Source organism: Camelina sativa, chromosome 10 (assembly GCF_030686135.1).
Source record: "Camelina sativa cultivar CO46 ecotype springtype chromosome 10, ASM3068613v1".
Taxonomy (NCBI): Eukaryota; Viridiplantae; Streptophyta; class Magnoliopsida; order Brassicales; family Brassicaceae; genus Camelina; species Camelina sativa.
The window spans coordinates 212,909-234,476 of record NC_141889.1 but is presented as its reverse complement, the minus strand read 5'-3'; the positions used below and the strand labels follow the sequence as shown (position 1 = coordinate 234,476).

The window sequence follows — 21,568 nt, the reverse complement described above, 5'->3', positions numbered from 1 at the left end:
TGATTTGCGTGGGCACGTAAGGAGATAGAATCAAGATAATTAAATTTATGCGTTACCAAAATTAACGTTTTTTGAAACTTTATAATGTCATTGTAAATACTGTAACGTTTAAAGGAGGAATTAAATCAAGAAAATTAGGTGATGGGTGTTTGTAGTATTAGTATCTATCAGTTTGAAACGTATGAGAGAAGTTGACACGTGTGGCACGTTGCTCCAGGGGCATATGCCAAGTCTGAGATACTCATCCCACTGAACTGAGACTGACTGAATGACCCCTCCTAATTAACCGGTGGTCAAACTATAACCTAACCAGGGTTAGAGCAAAGCCGTTGAGATAACTCCACGTGTAACAATCTTATAATTTTAGGCGACTGTGGGATATTCGCCGCTTCCCTTATGAGGGACGGGGGGGCTATAAAAGAACCTAACCTCACCGCAAAATCATCCTCCTACTCCTCTTATCATCCACAACAAACAAACTCTTGTTTTCGAGATCTCTCTCTCTCTCTCTCTCTCTCTCTCTCTCTCTCTCGTTTTATCACTCAAACAACAAACAAGAATGGCGGCGTTTCCTAAGGTTTACTTCGACATGACCATCGACGGGCAGCCGGCGGGAAGGATCGTGATGGAGCTGTACACCGATAAGACTCCGAGGACGGCGGAGAATTTCAGAGCTCTGTGCACCGGAGAGAAAGGAGTAGGGCGTGCCGGGAAGCCTCTTCACTTCAAGGGATCTAAGTTTCACCGCGTGATCCCTAATTTCATGTGCCAGGGAGGAGACTTCACCGCCGGGAACGGAACAGGCGGCGAGTCGATCTACGGGAACAAGTTCGAGGACGAGAATTTCGAGAGGAAGCACACGGAACCAGGAATCCTGTCGATGGCGAACGCCGGAGCCAACACCAACGGATCTCAGTTCTTCATCTGCACCGTGAAGACCGATTGGCTCGATGGTAAGCATGTGGTGTTTGGGCAGGTCGTCGAAGGGTTAGACGTCGTCAAGGCCATCGAGAAGGTCGGATCTTCGTCTGGGAAGCCATCGAAGCCGGTGGTTGTCGCCGATTGTGGTCAGCTCTCTTAGGATCCATCCATCATCTTAGATCCCCCCCCCTCTACATATAATCTTTAGCGTCCTCGTTCCGTCTGTCATGTCCTAGCTGGTGGTGTCTTTGCGTTTTGGCGTTATCTTTATTACTCCCCGTAGTAGTCATAATTAAGTTTGGTGTCAGTATTCTCTTCTTGTTTTCCCCGCCCCTAGTTTGTTTGGTTGGTCTCCTTACCATAATCCATAAAAATAATGAATGAGCAACTACTACTACTCACTCTTTTATCATATTCTCTCTCTAATGACTGCCTGCTTTTAATTTGCCTTATCTCCCTGGCCAAGTTTGTTTGTTCATTATTGATCCTGAATTTTGATTATCGGCTGGAGCTAATCTATTTTATACAGACTCTTTTGTTATGGTTTCTTCTTAAGACTAAATGAATCAGCATCACCCTCTCTCTCTCTACACATAGTGAGTGTGCCCGTCTGTCAGTCTACACTACCAGGTTTAGTTTAGAATTTAGATATAACTTAAGTGGGCCTTTTGAATACGTACTCACTATTCTATTAAGTTTATCATGTGAAGGCCGGCCCATAAAAATCAAGCCCAAAACGGATTTCTCTAAAACGAAAATACGAGGATGACTAAACAAATCAATATTGTTTCACAAGAAGACTAGAATATTAACAGTTTTTTTTTTTTTTAGACCACCACAGCTGACGAAAGAATAGTTGGCTTTGTGCTCACCACATGGCTGCGTAATAATTAACAGTTATATGAGAATTGAAATTTATGAGTTTTGTTGTAGCCAGCAATGGCAGAATATGCTTAGTTTAAGATTTTCATGAATAGAAGAAGAAACGTGAGGAAGCCTAAATAAGAAGAAAGTAGTCAATACGTACGCCCATATTTTTATAAAAATGAATATGATGACTTTATTAAATAGGTACGTGTGTGTCATTTTTTGTTTGGTTGTTGATGAAGAATTTAGAATCATATTATATTCCTCTCGAGTTTTGAGCCCATTTTTCGAATATGTCATGTTGTTGGTTCTCCTTGTAAAATAAATTTAGAAAGAAAAGAAAAAAAAAATACAATAAGAGTGTAAGGATTAAAGAAGTAAATTAAAAAGGGCGTGATTGATTAACCACAAAGTTTTTTTAAGGTGATAACCTTAATTTTAAAATACGATGGACACACACACACACACACGAAGAAAATTGAAGAAGAGAGCCTGACCCCCTTCGACAAGACGACGAAATCTCATCATGAGCTGTCGTCTCTAGAGAGGGCACAAGTTCTCTCTCTCTCTCTCTCCCAAATCAATTTGAATTCCAAATTTTTTCATTTCCTCCTCTAAAAGAAAACAACAATTTCTTTCTTGCGATTCTCCTTCTTCCCTCTTCTCCCAATCTCAAACAGGTTTCCTTCAATCCTTCTTCTGTGGCATTTCGTGTGTGTTATGATCACATAACACCCCAATTCATACGGTTAAATTGCCTTTCGATTGTATCTTGTTCTTTTCCGTACGCTACCGCCAATTTCTTTTTAGGTTTTTTTTTTTTCTTAAGAAGGATTTCTGGGCTGAGAGAAAAATAGAAACATAGAAACAAACATAGATTTGATTGATAAGATTAATAGGAATAAGAAGAAGAAGAAGAAGATGGTGTCGGATAATGAGATGGGTTTGGTATTAGCTGTGTCTTCTAGTGTTTTCATAGGTTCCAGCTTCATTTTGAAGAAGAAAGGTCTCAAGCGTGCTGCTGCTAATGGCACCCGTGCTGGTTCGTTTATTCCCCTTTTCTTTCGGGTTTTGCTCTCTCTCTGAATTGATGAGATACAGATAGAATATTTCGGTTCGGAGATTGAAACCAACCTCCTCTATCTACTTGTCCTTATTTTATTGAGTGCCTTGCCTTGCTTGATGATGCAGGGTTTGGTGGTTATACATATTTGTTTGAGCCCCTTTGGTGGGTAGGCTTGGTCACTAGTAAGTTAATACCCCATGTCATTCACTATACCTTCTTTTTTAATTAACGATTTAATCTATTGCTTACATTCTCTCTTATGTGATTTTGCTAACTCAAAAGTGACTTTTGGAGAAATTGCAAACTTTGTTGCTTACGTCTATGCTCCGGCTGTACTTGTCACTCCTCTTGGTGCCTTAAGTATTATCATCAGGTATCTATCTATCTATTTACATTTTCTTGACATCTCCTTTTCACCTCTTCTCTTACTAACCCTTTGATTTCTCTAGCGCTGTTTTGGCACATTTCCTGTTAGACGAAAAACTTAGGAAAATGGGAGTTTGGGGATGTGTTTGTTGCATCGTTGGCTCCGTTATGATCGTCATTCACGCACCTCAGGAGCAGACTCCCAATTCTGTTGACGAAATCTGGAAACTAGCTATGCAACCAGGTCTCCCTCTCTCTCTTCACACTTACACATACATATATGGTGTGTTTATGTTACTACTGATCTTATTTCCTTCTCTCTTTTTGTTTATGAGGACAGCTTTTCTACTTTACGTAGCTATATCAATGTCGATTGTCCTGGCTTTGATTCTGTATTGCGAACCTCTCTGCGGCCAGACCAACGTTCTTGTTTATATCGGAATCTGCTCATTGATGGGTTCTCTCACCGTAAGTAATTAGTTTTGAGCTCTATTTAATTCCCCCCCCCCCCCCCCCCCCCATTTTTTTGCTCTATAAAGGTTGTTGTTTTAAAATAGGTTATGAGCATAAAGGCTGTGGGGATTGCGATAAAGTTAACATTGGAGGGGATAAATCAGATTTGGTATCTAGAGACATGGTTTTTTGTTATGGTTGCAACAATATGTGTGGTAATGCAAATGATTTACCTCAACAAGGTAAGAAGAAATTGTACTTGTATCTGTGTGATGTCGTGTTGGCGCACTTTTTGGCCTACTGTAAGACACTAAATACTAACATGTAGTATTGTTTTGGCAGGCGCTGGACACATTCAACGCAGCAATCGTTTCTCCTATCTACTATGTGATGTTCACAACCCTCACAATTGTTGCGAGTGCGATTATGTTCAAGGTAGATAAACTAGATAGTTAATGTTTAAGAGCAATGATCCTGTTTCAAGATGGTTGATGAATGAATGACATTGGTAACACAGGACTGGAATGGGCAAAACACAGAGAGCATAGCCTCAGGAGTATGTGGGTTCATAACAGTGCTTACAGGAACAGTTATACTCCATGCGACGAGAGAAGAGGAACAAGCTTCTTCTTCAGGAAGAATGAGATGGCAGGATTCAGGGAAGAGCTTTGATGAAGAGCATCTTACAAGTTTGTACAGCCCTGAATATTAGGAAGCTTGTCCCTCAAACTTTAGAGCGTCTTTTGAGCTGTGAACTGAAGGAGGTTAGGGGTCCTAAATCAGAAGACCATCTCTAACCTCTAAGAGGGGAAAAGAATGTAGCTTTGTGTATATAGTTTTGTTGTAATAGTGTTTCTCTATACAAATTTGTCCATATTTTTTTTGAGCTCCTACTAGACAACAGATTAGTAGCTAGCTGTCATTTTTAGAAGAAGTACATATTAGTATTGTTGACTTTGATTATTATTAATTTTATTTTTTTTGATTCAACAAAATTGTAGGGGAAGGAATGGGATATATTATAAGTAGCCGAATCTAATAAAAACCTTATTTGATGATGTATTAATAATAACCGTCCGATCAAAACCCAAAAAAGATCCAAAGTATAAAAAGGAAATCGCGATTCGGTGCGGTCTATCGAAGCAGAGCCTTTCATTACTTTTTTGATATTCACAAAGAGAAGAAAGAAGAAGAAGAAGAAGAAGAAGAAGAAGAAAGAAGAATCAAACAAAACCATGGCGGCTGCTGTATCATCTGTTTGGGCAAAGCCTGGTGCTTGGGCTCTAGAGGCCGAGGAACACGAAGCTGAGCTCAAGCAACAAGCCCCTCCCTCCAACAACAAATCCTCTGCCGGAGATTCCTCCGATTTCCCTTCCTTGGCCGCTGCGGCCACCACCAAAACGAAGAAGAAGAAGGGCCAGACCATATCTCTCGCTGAATTCGCTACCTACGGCTCCGCCAAGGCCGCGTCAGCTCCCCAGACGGAGCGCCTCACTCAGGCTGAGCTCGTCGCTCTTCCCACTGGTCCACGCGAGCGTTCCGCTGAGGAGCTTGATAGATCTAAGCTTGGGGGCGGTTTCCGGAGCTACGGCGGGAGCCGTTACGGAGATGACTCTTCCAATTCGAGGTGGGGTTCGTCTAGGGTTTCGGAGGATGGGGAAAGGAGAGGAGGCGGTGGATTCAACAGGGACAGGGAATCTAGCAGGGACTCGGGTCCGTCGCGTGCGGATGAGGATGATAACTGGGGTGCCACCAAGAAACCTATTGGAGGTAACGGATTCGAGAGAAGAGAGAGAGGCGGCGGCGGCGTCGGAGGAGGATTCTTCGATTCTCAGTCCAAGGCTGATGAAGTCGATAGCTGGGTCTCCACTAAGCCATCGGAGCCCCGTAGATTTGTATCTGCCAGCGGCGGCGGTGATAGATTTGAGAAGAGGGGAAGTTTTGAATCCTTGTCTAGAAACCGGGATTCTCAATACGGCGGTGCTGGTGGTTCGGATTCCGACACCTGGGGGAGGAGAAGAGAAGAGAGCCCCGGAGCAAGCGGCGTACCACCACCGAGCACCGGTGGCTCACGGCCGAGATTGATGTTACAGCCCCGCACACTTCCCGTGCCCGTTGTGGAGGTCGTGAAGCCGGAGGCCGTGAAGCCGATGAGTCCGGTCACGGTCGCTGTAGATAGACCTAAAGGTGCCAATCCTTTTGGGAACGCCAGACCCAGGGAGGAAGTTCTGGCTGAGAAAGGCCAGGATTGGAAAGAGATTGACGAGAAGCTCGAGGCTGACAAGCTTAAGGACGTTGCTGCAGCCATTGATGAGAAATCTTCAGGGAAGATGGGCTTTGGTCTTGGCAACGGCCGTAAGGACGATGATCGTACTGAAAGAACTTGGAGGAAAAGGTATCTATCTTCTTTGACTACAAAACTTGCTTTGTTCGTTTCTTTTGTTTGCTTGCAAATATTTGATTGGGAAAGCGTGTGTGGCCTAATATTGATATGTGTGAGAGATATGGATTCATTCATATATGCTATAATTGACAGTGGCCCTCTTGATTGGCGTGTGTTATATAGATCACTGCATTATTGTAGTAGTTAAAGGATAGAGTAGTTTTGGTGTTCATTAGCTTCTCTCTATCAGTTGTCCCGTTTACGCATTCATAGTAGAAAGCACAAATGGAAGTTGATGTCTTGAAGTAGACACTCTTTGCTAGGCTGAAAGATTGAAATCATCTCACTGTTTTTTAATTAGTATGGTTGGGTACTGTGTAAGTTGTAAACTAGTAAGGATGTATCTATCTTACTCGTGGATAATTATTATGTCTTTGAACATTGCAGCACGGAGCAATCTGAGGAGAGAGCTCAAGAGGAGGAAGCAGCTGTAGAAGAGGTTAAAAAGGAAGAGACTGGGGAGAAACCAGATGTAGAAGAGGCTAAGAAGGAAGAGACTGGGGAGGAACCAGCTGTAGAAGAGGAGGATAAGAAGGAAGAAGAGACTGAGGACAAAAACTGAAGAGTGAAAAGGCATTTTTTTGGATTGTGATACGACAAGTTCAGTTCTTGATTGAGGTTTTAGCTTCTGAGAGTCTGTGTTGTTTAAGTTAAGTTGTGTGGGGAAACTCGATAGAAAATTTTGGTAGGGTCTCTCTCTCTCTCTCTCAGTCTTCATTGCATACTCTGTTGAAATTTTTTTAGGGTTTTGGGTGTCTTACATTTACGAGTTGTACAATTTCATTATTCGTTTTATTATCTTTTAATTATTTCTTGGTATTTTGGGAATAGCCCTTTGTTGGGCAGTCATCAATCATCATCATCGCTCATTGTTGTTATTAAAAAAATGTATTTCTTCGTTGATCCACCAAAAATAGAATTTGGATCATACAATGCCTGATGATCCATTACATTGTATGAAAAAATCAACCAATCGGGCCTATCTGACCTGCGTTCGATGGGTAGTCCACTTTGCTAATACAAAAAAAAAATACGAGATACAGTATGTATGAGATGAATTAAGAAAACCCAAGAGTATAAAATAAAAACAAAACAGCGAAAAGTTAAATTTAAAAGTGGTGGGACGAGTCGGGAAATATGATTAAGTAGCCATAACACGCGCTGGATGATTGAAAATATTAAAACGGACCAAAAAGTAGACATTTATGCTGGACTAATATATATAAGCCATTTTGACAACACGCTCTTAACGCGCGGTAGTTGCGCGTGGTCTATACATTGGATTCTTGCGCCTGTGGTCTGCAAAATTAATTAATTAATAATTCTGGTTCGAAGAATAAAGTTTATGCGACAATATGGGATGATACTACTATTCCTTATTTTTATTTTACTAGAAGTATCCCAAAGCTTTTGGAACGAGTTTTAAAAAAACTAAATAAATCTCGATCTTCTCAAAATGTTCAAAGTTGTAAAACACCACTAGAAATTGAAATTAATTTTACTACTAATCCACGTGTTAAACTGTAGGCTGAACATTTTTCATTTGAATTAAATTTAAAATATTTTTTTTATTAATTTGTTATTTATTATTAGCAATTTATTTCTGAATAAATTATTGAATAAATCTGTATAAAATCGAATATTATCTGTAAAAATCTTAGATGTTTAACCGAATGGATATTTCTAAATATTATATTTTTAATACATTAATTTTTTATCTACTCTAGTTAAATTGTCTTAATTATCCATAATAATATTTTTTTTTACTCTTTCTAATGGTATTCCAATGTAAATTTTTACAATTTTAATATTATTTTCATAAATGCACTTTTCAGTTAATATGTTAGGATATCTAATAAATCTCCTTATAACAAAAATACTTATTCATATTAATACTTCTACATAATATAAATTAAAAATTATCAATTTCATTGTGTGATATAATTTCTATTTACTTGATGAATGGTTTTGACTTTCTTACAATATGGTTTTTCTAACAAAATTAACTACTCGATTCTAATCCAAATCAAAAACAAAAGCTCAGTTTTAAAAACTAATCTAAACTAGATGTGTCTGATGTTAATATGTTCATTTTATTTTTCACAAAAGAAGATTATCCTAGAATGCATTGCATTCACTACTTTTTCTTATATAGGATAATATCACTAGGTTATTTTATATATGAATAATGAGATTTGAACTCTTTTGATTTCTTTCTTTTTGTGTAGAGTGTCATTTTGTAGAAGAATATCTTCCCTATAAACTTTTCTTTTGATATAAGTGTTCAAACTATATATGTCTTCTAGACCACCCCTTCTTATCAATTTCTAAAAAATTATAATCATGAAAAGCGGAATAATAACAATTTTCACACTTTGCTTTAGTGTAGCTGTTATGGCTCGTAAAGAGGAGGAGTTATATTACAGCAAAACACAGCCGGCTAATCTGAAAGAGGAGAAAGTAACTCGTGTCGGGTTCTACCTGCATGATATTCTTAGTGGCAAAAATTCTAGCGCCGTCAGAATCGCACATGATAATCTCACGAGAGATGCAAATTCACCGGTGGGGTTCGGAAGTCTCTTTGTAATGGATGATCCACTGACCCTTGGACCAGAGATACACTCAAAAGAGATCGGGAATGGTCGTGGGATGTATGTCTCTGCGAGCAAGGAAATGAGCAAATTTACGATCGTGATGTATGCTGATTTAACGTTTACAACAGGAAAATTCAACGGGAGTTCGATTAGTATATTTTCAAGGAATCCGGTAGCAGAAGAAGCTGGGGAAAGAGAGATCGCGATTGTTGGTGGTCGTGGGAAATTCAGAATGGCGAGAGGCTTCGTCAAAATAAAAACACATCATATTGATATGAAGACAGGTGATGCTATTCTTCGTTATGATGCTACTGTGTATCATTATTAATCAAACCCCATATATGTTTCGTCCAACTATTATTATTAATAAATGTTAAAGGCTAGCTTTACTGGAAAAAAATCAGATTTTAATTTGAGTTTTGCGGATCAACAGATTAATTATGTTTGCAATCCTTCTTTTCAATTCCAAAAAGCTATATCTACTGTTTTTTGTTTTTGTTTGACGTTGTGCTTATTTTTTTTGTCATCATTATTTTTGGTTGATGAGATAACCTTAACAAGTTACAAAACACATGGTAGGCCCTGTGTATGATTGCTTCCGATCCTATTCCTAATCTATTATGATTTTATCCAAAAACTATTGTCATCATTATTTTTGCACTAATCAAAGCTGTACACAAAACTTTTTAGGTAAAATGAAGTTATAAACTTTTAATGAATAGTGCAAAGCTGTAAGAAACAAGTTGAAAGTAAAACTTTTAATAAAATTTTTGGTAAAATTTTTGTGATTGGTAAACTTTAAAGCTGTACAAATATATAGTGGTACAAATCACTACCATTAATTTCGAAGCGTTTATTGACTTTACTATAAACTATAAACTATGGTACGAATTTGAATTTCAAAAGAAACTGAACATGTGTCCTGTATATTCCACAAGAAAAGAAAGAAAGCAAAAATAAAACCGTGTAAGATATGCAAATTCCACGTTGTATTTATATCTTTCACGTTGGAGAAAGCAGCCAGCTCATAGAAAGTGACATATAACATAAACGAAGACAGCGATACCCAAAAAAATAAAGAAATTACATGGACCTACCTACCAAACATTATACACATTCACTACCCATCAATTACAACCCAACCACTCTTTCAATATACAATTAATCATTCAGTTGACAATTATCAAGAAATTAGAAGAAAGTTATACTACATATTAGCATATCAAACTTTGTCGGTTTAAAAGTTATTAAAAATGCTACTTCTATAGTCTCCGAATAATTCATCTAAACGGTGTTTTTCCGATAGAGTAATTAAAAAGAGTAACGTATAATTCGTAACTTTAGTAACAATAATAATATCAAACAAAAGAAAGCATAACAAAAATAAATAACCAATCACAACAGCAGCTTATGAGTGAGTAAGAATGTTTTTATTCATTTATAAGAAGGCATCGTACGTTTCTTGAAAAAAAAAAAAAAGAAGAAACAAAAAAATAATAGAATTCATTAGTGATGAGAGAGAGAGAGCAAAGCAAAGGTTGTTCATCCTCACGAAATGGGGACTCATCTTTCGAAACAGCTCGAGCGCCGGAAAGCCGTCTACACGGAGAAGAAAGCCCTGACAGATCTCGAGAAATCATGCGGCTGCGAGTTTCCGGGGTGTGATTACATGCCGTCCGATCGTAAAAACTGGATGTCCGGCGTTGGGCCTGAAAAGCTTCACATCAACAAGATCGTCTGGCCAGGGACTCACGACTCTGCCACCAACAAAATCGGGATCCGTTTCGTGTCTCGTCCCTTTGCACAGTGCCAGTCTCTCTCTATCTACAACCAGCTCGTGGCCGGTACTCGAGTCCTTGACATCCGTGTTCAAGAAGACCGCCGTGTCTGCCACGGTATCCTCAAGACTTACAGCGTCGACCTTGTCTTGGCCGATCTCAAACGGTTTCTCTCTGAGACAGAGTCTGAGATTGTGATTCTCGAGATCAGAACAGAGTTTGGACACGAAGATCCACCCGAGTTCGATAAGCATCTTGTCGAACAGCTCGGAGATCATCTGATTCACCAGGACGATCACGTGTTCGCCAAGACAGTCGCTGAGCTGCTTCCAAAGAGAGTGATCTGCGTCTGGAAACCGAGGAAGTCGCCTCAGCCTAAGCACGGTGATCCCCTGTGGAGTGCCGGTTACCTGAAAGATAACTGGATCGATACGGATCTTCCTTCGACCAAATTCGAGAGCAACATCAAGCATTTGAGCCAGCAGCAACCGGCTGCTTCCCGGAAACACTTCTACCGGGTGGAGAACACTGTGACGCCGCAGGCTGATAACCCGATACTGTGTGTTAAACCGGTGACAAAGCGGATACATTGCTACGCAAAGGTGTTTATCATCGAGTGTGTAAAGAGAGGATGTGCTGACAAACTGCAGATCTTCTCGACGGATTTCATTGATAAAGAGTTTGTTGATGCTTGCGTTGGGCTCACCTTTGCAAGAGCTGAAGGTAAGGCATGAGTAAAGAAGGCCGTAGAGAGAGAGAGACTTTGTATATGTTGTGTTATAAAGGAAAAAGAATCAGAACATGGCTGTGCATGTTAGGGTTCTTCATGTGTGAAAACATGTCCGTGAGTGTGTTGTGTGTGTGAATTAACTCATTAAGACTTAAAGAAAAGAGTCTACATTCATATTCTTCTTCATTACAAAACATTTTAAATCCAGATACAATTGCAAGAGATCCAAAATCAAGTTAAGCAGAGTGAAAATGTTGTCTTGATCACTTTATTGAGGTAAAGTTTAAACTAAAAAATGTAGGTGATTCATAATGGGAAGACGATGCAGTGAAAATGATCGATCATGTGCAGCAGATTGAAGTAAAAATGAATTCAGAGAGTAACATTAATTTGTGCGGAACAATGAAAGGATTCCTTAGGCAGATGCTAGACACTGACAAAATACAAGAAAGAAGAAGCAATTAAGCAGATTGATGACAAACACTGGACTAATCTATATAGTTTGACAAAAAAAAAAAAAAAAAACAAGTGAAAGAGAGGTAACCAGGGAGGAAAATATGTATTTTTCTGCTGCAATGAACCTTTTTTTTGTTAGACAAGATCAAAGTGAATCCCCCAGCTCAATAGAAAAATAAAACTGAATCCAATAATGCCGTAGAATTCATTCATATATATCTCACGGAGCTAATGATGACAAATATGCATCTTTCCTCTCTGTCTCTCTAATTCCATTCTATGATGATCGATCAATCGTCCATAAAGCGAGGAGACCAGATGATGGAAACTGAGTTAAAAAGGGAAAAAACAAAACGACACAAGAGTATTTTGAAGAATGGGAATAAGATGTTGTTACCGGCTCTAACTAGATGAATCAAAAGCGGCGAAACCACTCCTTCCTTGTCTCGCATTTAGATTAGATTAGATTTGATGCAGGCATGCAGCACAGCAGCACAGCAGCACAGCAGCAGGGACGGACAAGGTTCATTCATATCTATGTGTATTATTATTCAAAACGGCTGTTCATTGATATCTATGTGTATTATTCAAAACGGCTGCGTACTTGGATGTTAAAACAAACAAAACAAAACAAAAATTACTAGTAGTAAAAATCTGGTTAAATACGTGGAAAGTGGAACAATAAATGCAATATTTGACCAGAGTCAATTCTTTTTTAGTTTTTTGTTTAAAGTCTATTGACCAGTTGAAATATCTGCTGACGTATGATATGTCATTCTTTAATAATGTTATTTGACTGCACCAAAATTAAAAAAAAATAAAAAATAAATGTGGTCTCTATTCCCCAAACTAGCCTCTTCAATAATTTTGACTAGATCTACTAGATAATCTGACGGCTGATATCCATCTCCTGGAAAACACCCCAACCGTCAAGATGCAACGGCTCGTTCTTGGGCCAATAATCCATTTTCTTTCCCCAAATGGATATATATTATTTAAACACCCTCGCACATGCTGGCCCATTAACTCCACTCTATATATATATATATTTTTTTTTTTTTAAATATTTATGTTAGTTACAGATTCGTTTTGGAAATCAAGGAATTTTCATATTTTCCTAATGCTGAAGAAATCAAATTTATAAATCTCACTATTAGCTAGAATATACTAATAAGGTTTATGAGGGCCGCCGGGATCATACGATTTCGTATTGCAAAGATAAAAAGGATGAAAAGGAAAAAATTATAAGAAGAAATTAATGGTATAAAAATTAAACACAAAAAAAAAGGGATTTTAAGTAAAGATACTTTTCCTTTTTATTTTTCTTGGAAAGAGGGGAAAAAAATTAAACTTCGCACAAAAAAAGAAAAAAAGGAAAAAAAAAAGGAACTAATGTGGGTGACGTGGCAGTCATACCCTTGCCTTGGCACACCTCTCCTACGCACATATAAACAGCAGCAGCAGCAGCTGCGTGGAGAGAGAGAGAGAGAGAGTGATTATTGTGGGTGAAGAAGAAAGAATATAATTTTTTTCTAGGGTTTTTTTTTTTGAGATTTAAAGTAAAGAGTTTGAAAAAGAGATTTCGATCAGAATGAGCGGAGACAACGGCGGTGGTGAGAGGCGCAAAGGCTCCGTCAAGTGGTTCGACACCCAGAAGGGCTTCGGTTTCATCACTCCTGACGACGGCAGCGACGATCTCTTCGTTCATCAGTCCTCCATCAGATCTGAGGGTTTCCGTAGCCTCGCTGCGGAAGAATCTGTCGAGTTCGAGGTCGAAACCGACAACAATGGCCGTCCAAAGGCCATAGATGTCTCTGGTCCCGACGGCGCTCCAGTACAAGGCAACAGCGGTGGTGGTTCTTCTGGCGGTCGTGGCGGTTTCGGTGGCGGACGTGGTGGGGGCCGCGGATCTGGTGCTAGCTACGGCGGCGGTGGTGGTGGTTACGGAGGTGGACGAGGCGGTGGCCGTGGAGGCAGCGACTGCTACAAGTGTGGTGAGCCCGGTCACATGGCGAGAGACTGTTCTGAAGGCGGCGGCGGTGGTTACGGAGGAGGCGGTGGTTACGGTGGTGGCGGAGGCTACGGAGGAGGAGGTCGTGGAGGAGGCGGAGGCGGTGGAAGCTGCTACAGCTGTGGCGAGTCGGGACATTTCGCCAGGGATTGCACCAGCGGTGGACGTTAAAAGGATCGCCGGTCCGACGGTAGAGAAGAGTGAATCGGTCATCTCTCAAATGTTGATCGGAGGATCTTAGTCTCTCGCCGTGTTCTATCTTTATCTTATTATCCGCTTTTTTGCTTATTATGATGATGGGGTCTCTCTCTGTACTCTGTCCTTCTTAGTTGTTTTTTTTCTCTGGATGGTTTTCGGATTAGTAGGACTTATTTGGTTATGCTCTACTTAATGGTTTTATTATGATGATGGTACTACTTGTGATGGTTGAAATGCTTGCTACTACTGATCTGTTTCAAGTGTTCATATGCAAAACATTATTGTGGTTTTTTCTTTATTTGAATGAATCAAATCGTGAGATCTGATATTTTTTTTTTTTGATGGATGTTGAAGAAAATATTATATGGATAAGAATAAGATCTCTCGTGCCCCATAGAAACAAAATCTATTTTTGCGTATGGATGCATTAAATGGCATTTTAGTTCATGGGCATTGTTTGGAATTTAATATCCGTGCTGCAGGCAGTCTCCATCAGGAGGAGGACTAGTCAATTCTTTATTTTTCAATCTTTTCTTTTTGTATATATAGAGAGGGATGCAATCTTTTCATCTCCTTCTCTAGAGTCTAGGCAGTCAAGAAACACGCCATCGTTTCGTGAAGATAACACACCCGTATTTTTACTGTAGCTGTGGAGACGATTCGGATTGGATAAGTAAAACTAAAAAAGCAGATATGGGAAGATTTTTAGATCTGTGGTTTGTTTGTTGTTACCTTGGAAATCGGAGTGCTCTCAGTCTCTCTCTCTCTCTCAAAGAAAAATAAAAAAACATAAGCATGTTTTGAGGTCCACATACAAAACCCCACGTGCGCACCTCTTAATGGAGGATGTACCAGAAAACCGGTTTAATTTTGGGATTCACTAACCCAGCAAGTTATCGCGGTTCGATTTTGATTTGGTTCTCTTTTTTTTTTTTTTTGGTTTTCAAGTCTCTCTCTCACTCTCTTCGATTGATTTCTCTCCACCGCCGCTCTTTTTAATTTTCTCAAAGTAAAGTTGCTCTCGCTTTACTCATTCAACCATACTTCTACTTTAGAGAGAGAGAGAGAGAGAGAGAGAGTACACATTTTAGAGATGATGATGAATGAAATCCTCTTGTTGATCATTCTGGGTTCTCTTATATCTCTTTCAGGTAATTAGTTTGATTACTTTCAGGTAAATTTGATTACGTTTATTATTTATTTGTTTGGGTTCAGTTCAATAGTTCATAAGGAAACGACTTGTTTTTTTTCTTGATTGGATTGGCAGAAGTTGAGTCGATTTCTTTCAAGATCATAAACCGTTGCCGGAACACGATTTGGCCCGGTTTGCTCTCCGGCGTTAACTCTGCCCCGCTCCCCACTACCGGCTTTCGTCTCTCCCGAGGAAAATCCAAAACCGTCGCTATACCATCTTCATGGTCCGGTCGTCTCTGGGCACGAACCTTGTGTTCCCAAGATCGTACCTCTGGTTCTTTCCTCTGCTTAACCGGCGACTGCGGCTCAGGAAAGGTTGAATGTTCAGGCTCCGGTGCTAAACCACCCGCGACGCTCGCCGAGTTTACTCTCAACGGTACCGGAGGACTAGACTTCTACGACGTCAGCCTCGTCGACGGCTACAACCTCCCCATGCTTATCTTGCCCAAGAAAATCGTGGTGGGAGGCTGCGGAGCCACCGGGTGTCTCGTCGACTTGAACGGCGCGTGTCCCAGAGACCTAAAGCTGGTGGCGCGTGGTAAAAGAAACGGTGTGGCTTGCCGTAGCGCGTGCGAGGCATTCGGCGATCCAAGGTATTGCTGCAGCGACGCGTATGCTACCCCGGACACCTGTCAGCCTTCGGTTTACTCGCTCTTCTTTAAGCACGCGTGCCCGCGAGCCTACAGCTACGCCTACGACGATAAGACCAGCACTTACACTTGCGCCACCGGAGCCGATTACTTCATCATCTTCTGTCCTCCGCCGTATACAAGGTTAGTAGATAAATTGACTCGAGAGATGTTTCTTGTCATTATTACATGTTTTGGAATCTATTATGAGCCACTGTTGATTATTACGGACTCTAGCTAGTTTAGTTACTTGATCGTTATGATTGGATTGGTACTAGTGTATTTTAGATCATTTTCAATGGTTAGTTAGTTTAGACAACTTTTTAGTGTTTTTTATTGAGTGACACTAAAGTTTTATCAGATTAATTTGTTGGCGTTTATAGCGGTAGTCGTAGATTGGAATGAGTGAAACATGTACACCATACATGTAACCATTTGGTGTGAGCAAGCATTGATTAAGGGCTTCGTTTGCACCGTTCTAAATCCTGATTTAGTGGTTGGAATAGCTGTTGGATTGTTGCGTTCAAATAAAGATGAAACTGAGGAGCTCTATTATTGACAATGTACATAAGTTTTATTGAGCTTAGCAAATAGCAAGTGTTGATACGGGTGTTCTTTGCAGTGAGAAGCTATTAGGTTCGAGGAAAGATGGGGCAACTCTGCCGCTAGTAAACAAGAGCATGATACATTTGCCGCATCCTCGCAGCAGCTGAGCCGCCTCTGTATTTGTATAAGGTCCTTTTTTACATCGGGTCTGTGGTACACGGCTACTTGCATTTGTCTGTTGAGGTTACTAATTGTTTTCATTTCCTCTTCCTTGTGTAGAAAAATGTCATTACGATAATACCAAGGTAGAAGCAAATTGTAAATCTCCTCTTGTTTTACAGAGTCCTTTCGTTATTCAAAATTTTACCAAAATTGTTGTTCCTGTCATCTGCCCTTTCGTTCAATCATAAGATAGAAGAAATCCATCTTGTGTACTGGTGATTTAAGAAAATGTAAATAACAGTTAAAATAATACTATTGTGATTAACGGATTAAGCCACTAAAATAGTCCCACCAGCCCATTTGCAGGCACGCTCGTCTGCAAAACCAAGGCTATAGCTCTGTACCAAAACTATTCTTCTATACCAGAGTTAAGTTAGTCCCTGCAGTTTGAACAAACACCAAACTAACCCACCTATTATATTGTTCAATTGTCCTTTTCTTGGTCAGCAAAAAAAAAGATTTGCCTTCTATTCTCCCCCGGTAGATTGTTATTCAAACAACGGAGACACAAAACTGGTAAAATTGCTTGTCTGATGCATCAGAAGTGTTATTCATTATTTTTTGGCTGCGAAAAGGCGGGGCACAATGGTCAATATATAAAGAAAAAATGCCCATGTTAGTTTTGTCGTTTAGCTCGGCGAAGTTTATAATCTTGACAAGATTTAGGAGTCAAAGACTCACTCAGTCAGGCTCAGCTCTCAATGGGTTTTATTGGCATGGGTAACGTTCTCTCTCGGAACGACGTCCTATTTTCCCCTCGGAACTATCACATCGTACCTGATCCACCCTGATCTTTGATCTTGTTCTATATCTCCTTCGAACTTATTCGTTCCACCTATTTCTGCCCAAATCCATAATTTTATTACTATTTCTCCATTAACCTTGGTTTAAACGGTTTTGAAATTAAATCCGATTATAAACCCACATAAAACCGGTATAAAATCAATCTATAATCCAAGTAACATATACAACCCGACCCATCATGTTCTTCACTTGAAATCAAAAATCCCTAAATTTGTTTTGTAAAAACCCTAAACGACTAAACGAGAAGAACAAATCATGAACAATTTTGAGGTAAAGAACATTAAATTGTTTCAAAGAATGAGAAGAAAAAGGATATCGAAACCAAAACATATATTCACCAACGCTTAGGCTTAGCTGATAGCTAATCTGGAGTCTACAACGAGTCAAGCTAAAAAAATGTACTCCTTCTCCATGAAGGAGCTCTTGAATCTGCAAACACTGACACGATTCCTGGATATTTTTTTCTGGATCGAGTGCATATTGATCTCTCTGCAAACGGATAAAAGAATATCACAATCTCTCAGCAATTTTGTTTATTTCTTTGGTGGATTTTTCAAAGTCCATCTCTGACTCTCTCTTTCTCTGTTCAGCGTGATTGTGTGGAATTATTTTATAATTTTTGTTATGGATTGTGTGAATGTAAAAACGATTATTGATCTCTCTCTTTCTCTATTTTTTGTGTTGATACAGGGGAGAGTTTAGCTTAACCAACTTTGAGGATGGTCTTTTGTCATCTGCGTATATGGTTAGACTTCTTGTTGATTCTCTACTAATCGCTGGATTGTCGAAAATATATACTTTTATAAACAAAATAATTTTTTTATAGGTATATGTGTATACTTAAAAGTCATTGTTTTGATTATCTGTCTTTTTATGATTATTTGCAGGGTTTTGAAAAGAAGAAAACGAGAGGAAGAAGAAGACAAATCGATTTGGGAATTTCTGATTTTAGAGTTTTTTAGGTTTAGTTTTGTAATTGGATTAAATTTTGGTTTAATCTGGTTAAATGGGTTCATTAGTTGGTTAGTCAAATAGTAAACCAACAGTAAACTATATTAACCGAGATTCATGGGGTAATAGACGATATTTGATATTCCGATGGGATAATAACAATAAAACTATGGATTCGGGTAGAAATAGGTGAAGCGAATAAATTGAAAAGAGATATAAAACAAAGTGAAAGATCGGAGTGGATCTGGTACGATGTGATAGTTCCAAAGGGGAAATAGGACGTTGTTTTCTCTCTCCTAAAGACAGAAAAGAGTTATTCTATGTACTTTGGCATATACTTGCTTGCAGTCTCCCCTAATATCTTCCGGCTGTGTTCCTTCCATGTGTCACTATCTCTGTACATACATCGTCACATTTTTCATACATGATTAATCAACGGTCAAGAGTCAAGACTCAAAATATAGTAGCCGCCTCAGGAACACTTCACTACACCCTTAAATACCCTTAGATAATCCTTTTAATTAGAAAGAAACAAGAGAGACAATTTTTTCTTTTGATTAAATAGAAAGAGGGGTAATTTCTCCTTGGGGCTTGGCGAAAAAAAACTGGAATATCTCAAAGAAATGTGGAGTGTGGAAGTGGAACCCTTAATTACGTGCGTAATGTCACACCAAACAAAATATAATAAAGATAAATAAAATAAAGTTGTTTTTTGTTCACATAGGTCCCACTTATCATCCCCAAAGCTTTGTCATTTTTTAAAAAGGGGCCAATTTTCCACAACTACACGTGCCGTGTTTTAAAAGCCCAATTCAACACGTTCGTTCGTTTGGGTCATCATTATTAGTAAAATAATTTATTACACTCGTCGTCTATGACTCATGGATTTTTCTTGTTTTATGTAACAAATAAATCAAGAAAGATATAATAAGATAACCCCACACGCAAATCACCTACTCGATCATCAAGATTAAAAAATACAGCATTGTCATCAAATCATTTTACACAAACTGCAAAACAATCATTTGTATGAATACAACTTTAAGGTAAACGGACATGAAAATAATGAAGATATATATGGGTTTTTTTGTTCCTATTTCCATTCATCCTTTTTTTTTTTTTTGTAATTTTGTTTTGAATTCTTTAATAATTGCAGAAGAGTAATTTTGTCAGGCATAGAGCCCAGTAAACACTTTAGTACTAAATAAACCAAAATAAAATAAAAGGAACAAAAAAAAAAAACCCCATATCATCACTTCGACCAAATTTAGCTATATCTCTCATCTTTCTTCCCAACAACAAAAAAAAACCTTCACTTTTGCGTTTAGATTCAGATCAAGAACAGTGAGAAAGAACAAGAAGACGAAGAAGAAGAACAATCTCATGGATCTTTCTTCTCCTAGCGGCTCTTCCACTCTCACATTGAGCTTCATAGTTCTGCTCTTAGCTTCCACTGGTATTTAAAATCAAACATTTTAAACTCCTTTCAAAGTTCCATTTTTTTTTTTTTTTTTAGTTTCTCCTCTTTTGTTTCTCCTGTTTACTGATATGGTTTCCGTTTTTAGGTACTTATGGCTCAACATTCACATTCGCTAATCGGTGTGGCTTCACCGTATGGCCTGGAATACTGGCGAATGCTGGCTCTCCTACTCTCTCCACCACCGGCTTCGAGCTCCCTAAAGGCACCTCTCGCTCTCTCCAAGCCCCCACCGGCTGGTCCGGTCGGTTCTGGGCTCGAACTGGTTGCAAGTTCGACGGTTCTGGCTCCGGTGCTTGCACAACCGGAGACTGCGGCTCTAACCAAGTCGAATGCGTCGGACTCGGCGCCGCTCCGCCTGTAACCCTAGCTGAGTTCACCCTAGGCACCTGCGGAGACGATTTCTACGACGTGAGCCTCGTCGACGGTTACAACATCCCGATGATCGTGGAAGTTGCCGGTGGATCTGGGCAGTGCGCTTCTACGGGTTGCACTTCGGATATAAACACGCAGTGCCCTGCAGAGCTGCGTTACGGCGACGGAGACGCTTGTAAAAGCGCGTGTGAAGCGTTCCGGAGTCCGGAGTACTGTTGCAGCGGCGCGTATGCTACACCTTCTACTTGTAGGCCTTCCGTTTACTCGGAGATGTTCAAAGCCGCTTGTCCTCGCTCCTACAGCTACGCCTACGACGATGCTACCAGCACTTTCACTTGCGCCGGTGGTGATTACACCGTCACGTTTTGCCCTTCTTCCCCTAGGTAACTTTCATCATTAATTCTATTTTCTCACATAGTTACTATAATTAGTCTTTTTGATTTCCCACAATTTCTGGTCTTTTTGCCTTCTTTTTTGAGTAAAAATTGAAACTTTTTTATGAGTTAATAATGGGTTTCGTAATAATTAATCTTAGGATCTTCTTTTTATTTTGTTTTATATATCCTACTATAGTGAAAGATTTTTGGGTATATGTTTTTTCTTTGTCGTTGGAAAAGCCGATGTTTGTTTCTCTTCTTTTCATAAACCAATTGTTTTGTTTAAGGCAATAAGATTCTCTTTGTGTTGTCAAAAACCATTAATTTAATTGTTTCAAATCGCAAGTTGAAATATCCAATCACTTTTTTTTGTTTGTAAAACAGTCAGAAGTCGACGAGCTACTCCCCTCCAGTGTCGGACTCGTCGTCGACCTCACAAGGTTCGGATCCTGTGCCCGGTTCGGATACGGGTTACGCGGGTCAGGGTCAACAGACTCAAGGTCAGGTTCAGGGTTCTGTGTACGGGTCTCAGGGAACTGGGTCGGAGATGGGTACGGGAGAGACTATGCTACAGGACGGGTCATGGATGGCTGGTTTGGCCATGGGAGACTCAAGCAGATCAGCCTGCGCTTCACTGGCTATGATACTCGCCGCGTTTACTTTCCCCTTTATTTTCTCGTAGCATCATCGTCTTAATTAGGTTTCTCTGTAGTAGTTTCGTTAGCATTTGCATTTGTTTAGTTTGTCTGTTGATTCTCAATGTTTTTCGCTTCAAGACTGCAACAAATTTGGTGTTTTAGGGTTTTGCATTTCTAGCTTTGTCGTGTGTGCGTGTGTTCTTGTTTCATCTGTCTTTTGAAGATGGTTCATGTTACGAAATTGTGAAATATGTTTTTGTGATATAATGATTTTTTTAGGGTTTAGTCGAGATCTAGAGCGCCAAAGTTAGTACTATATTCCATTTAAGCTAACTTCAAATTTATTGTCTGAATAATGGTAGGTTTGTGTCTTTAATTCCTAGAGAGAGAGTTAAACATTTAAGTTCATGATAATGTCGTCAGAGCCAAGATGGGGCTCACTGATAATGGCTGTGTGATATGAATGATTCCA

The 21,568-nt window shown here is 39.5% G+C and overlaps 7 protein-coding genes, 1 long non-coding RNA gene and 1 pseudogene across 12 annotated transcripts; 8 read left to right on the top strand and 1 right to left on the bottom strand.

The window, feature by feature from the left end:
- The first annotated feature begins 559 nt into the window (after nucleotides 1-559).
- On the top strand, nucleotides 560-1,333 carry LOC104716156 (peptidyl-prolyl cis-trans isomerase CYP18-3). Its single transcript, XM_010433520.3, has one exon. It carries the CDS (start codon nucleotides 560-562, stop codon nucleotides 1,079-1,081), a length of 522 nt encoding a protein of 173 aa, XP_010431822.1. The 3' UTR covers nucleotides 1,082-1,333.
- Nucleotides 980-4,668, top strand: LOC104716154 (putative magnesium transporter NIPA7). 4 transcript variants are annotated; one of them, XM_010433517.2, is made up of 8 exons: nucleotides 980-2,830; nucleotides 2,980-3,036; nucleotides 3,137-3,227; nucleotides 3,304-3,464; nucleotides 3,561-3,688; nucleotides 3,778-3,915; nucleotides 4,016-4,108; nucleotides 4,191-4,668. In XM_010433517.2, exons 1-8 carry the CDS (start codon nucleotides 2,710-2,712, stop codon nucleotides 4,383-4,385), a joined length of 984 nt encoding a protein of 327 aa, XP_010431819.1. In that variant the 5' UTR covers nucleotides 980-2,709; the 3' UTR covers nucleotides 4,386-4,668. The 4 variants fall into 4 exon arrangements, with proteins under 4 accessions (XP_010431819.1, XP_010431821.1, XP_010431818.1 ...); XM_010433519.2 differs by having other exon boundaries at nucleotides 1,737-2,830; nucleotides 2,980-3,040; XM_010433516.2 differs by having other exon boundaries at nucleotides 1,737-2,830; nucleotides 3,304-3,688.
- On the top strand, nucleotides 4,648-6,935 carry LOC104716153 (eukaryotic translation initiation factor 4B3). The gene is made up of 2 exons (XM_010433515.3): nucleotides 4,648-6,068; nucleotides 6,504-6,935. Exons 1-2 carry the CDS (start codon nucleotides 4,909-4,911, stop codon nucleotides 6,676-6,678), a joined length of 1,335 nt encoding a protein of 444 aa, XP_010431817.1. The 5' UTR covers nucleotides 4,648-4,908; the 3' UTR covers nucleotides 6,679-6,935.
- Nucleotides 6,936-8,346: 1,411 nt separating this feature from the next.
- Nucleotides 8,347-9,110, top strand: LOC104716152 (dirigent protein 15 pseudogene; annotated as a pseudogene). Its single transcript, XR_015567808.1, has one exon. The product of XR_015567808.1 is annotated as a dirigent protein 15 pseudogene (transcript).
- A 769-nt stretch (nucleotides 9,111-9,879) lies between these two features.
- Nucleotides 9,880-11,396, top strand: LOC104716151 (uncharacterized). Its single transcript, XM_010433513.3, has one exon. It carries the CDS (start codon nucleotides 10,266-10,268, stop codon nucleotides 11,220-11,222), a length of 957 nt encoding a protein of 318 aa, XP_010431815.1. The 5' UTR covers nucleotides 9,880-10,265; the 3' UTR covers nucleotides 11,223-11,396.
- A 183-nt stretch (nucleotides 11,397-11,579) lies between these two features.
- On the bottom strand, nucleotides 11,580-12,219 carry LOC147935688 (uncharacterized). Its single transcript, XR_015567809.1, has 2 exons — nucleotides 12,072-12,219; nucleotides 11,580-11,951 (listed from the first exon to the last, which is right to left on the bottom strand). It is a non-coding gene; the product is annotated as an uncharacterized LOC147935688 (long non-coding RNA).
- Nucleotides 12,220-13,034: 815 nt separating this feature from the next.
- On the top strand, nucleotides 13,035-14,181 carry LOC104716149 (cold shock protein 2). The gene has a single exon (XM_087468012.1). It carries the CDS (start codon nucleotides 13,266-13,268, stop codon nucleotides 13,854-13,856), a length of 591 nt encoding a protein of 196 aa, XP_087324138.1. The 5' UTR covers nucleotides 13,035-13,265; the 3' UTR covers nucleotides 13,857-14,181.
- Nucleotides 14,182-14,831: 650 nt separating this feature from the next.
- Nucleotides 14,832-16,624, top strand: LOC104716148 (thaumatin-like protein 1b). The gene is made up of 4 exons (XM_010433507.3): nucleotides 14,832-15,034; nucleotides 15,151-15,850; nucleotides 16,329-16,441; nucleotides 16,532-16,624. The coding sequence occupies exons 1-3, from the start codon at nucleotides 14,977-14,979 to the stop codon at nucleotides 16,417-16,419; spliced, it is 849 nt and encodes a 282-aa protein (XP_010431809.1). The 5' UTR covers nucleotides 14,832-14,976; the 3' UTR covers nucleotides 16,420-16,441; nucleotides 16,532-16,624.
- A 2,598-nt stretch (nucleotides 16,625-19,222) lies between these two features.
- LOC104716147 (thaumatin-like protein 1) lies at nucleotides 19,223-21,358 on the top strand. The gene is made up of 3 exons (XM_010433506.2): nucleotides 19,223-19,685; nucleotides 19,795-20,464; nucleotides 20,843-21,358. Exons 1-3 carry the CDS (start codon nucleotides 19,613-19,615, stop codon nucleotides 21,138-21,140), a joined length of 1,041 nt encoding a protein of 346 aa, XP_010431808.1. The 5' UTR covers nucleotides 19,223-19,612; the 3' UTR covers nucleotides 21,141-21,358.
- The last annotated feature ends 210 nt before the right edge of the window (nucleotides 21,359-21,568 follow it).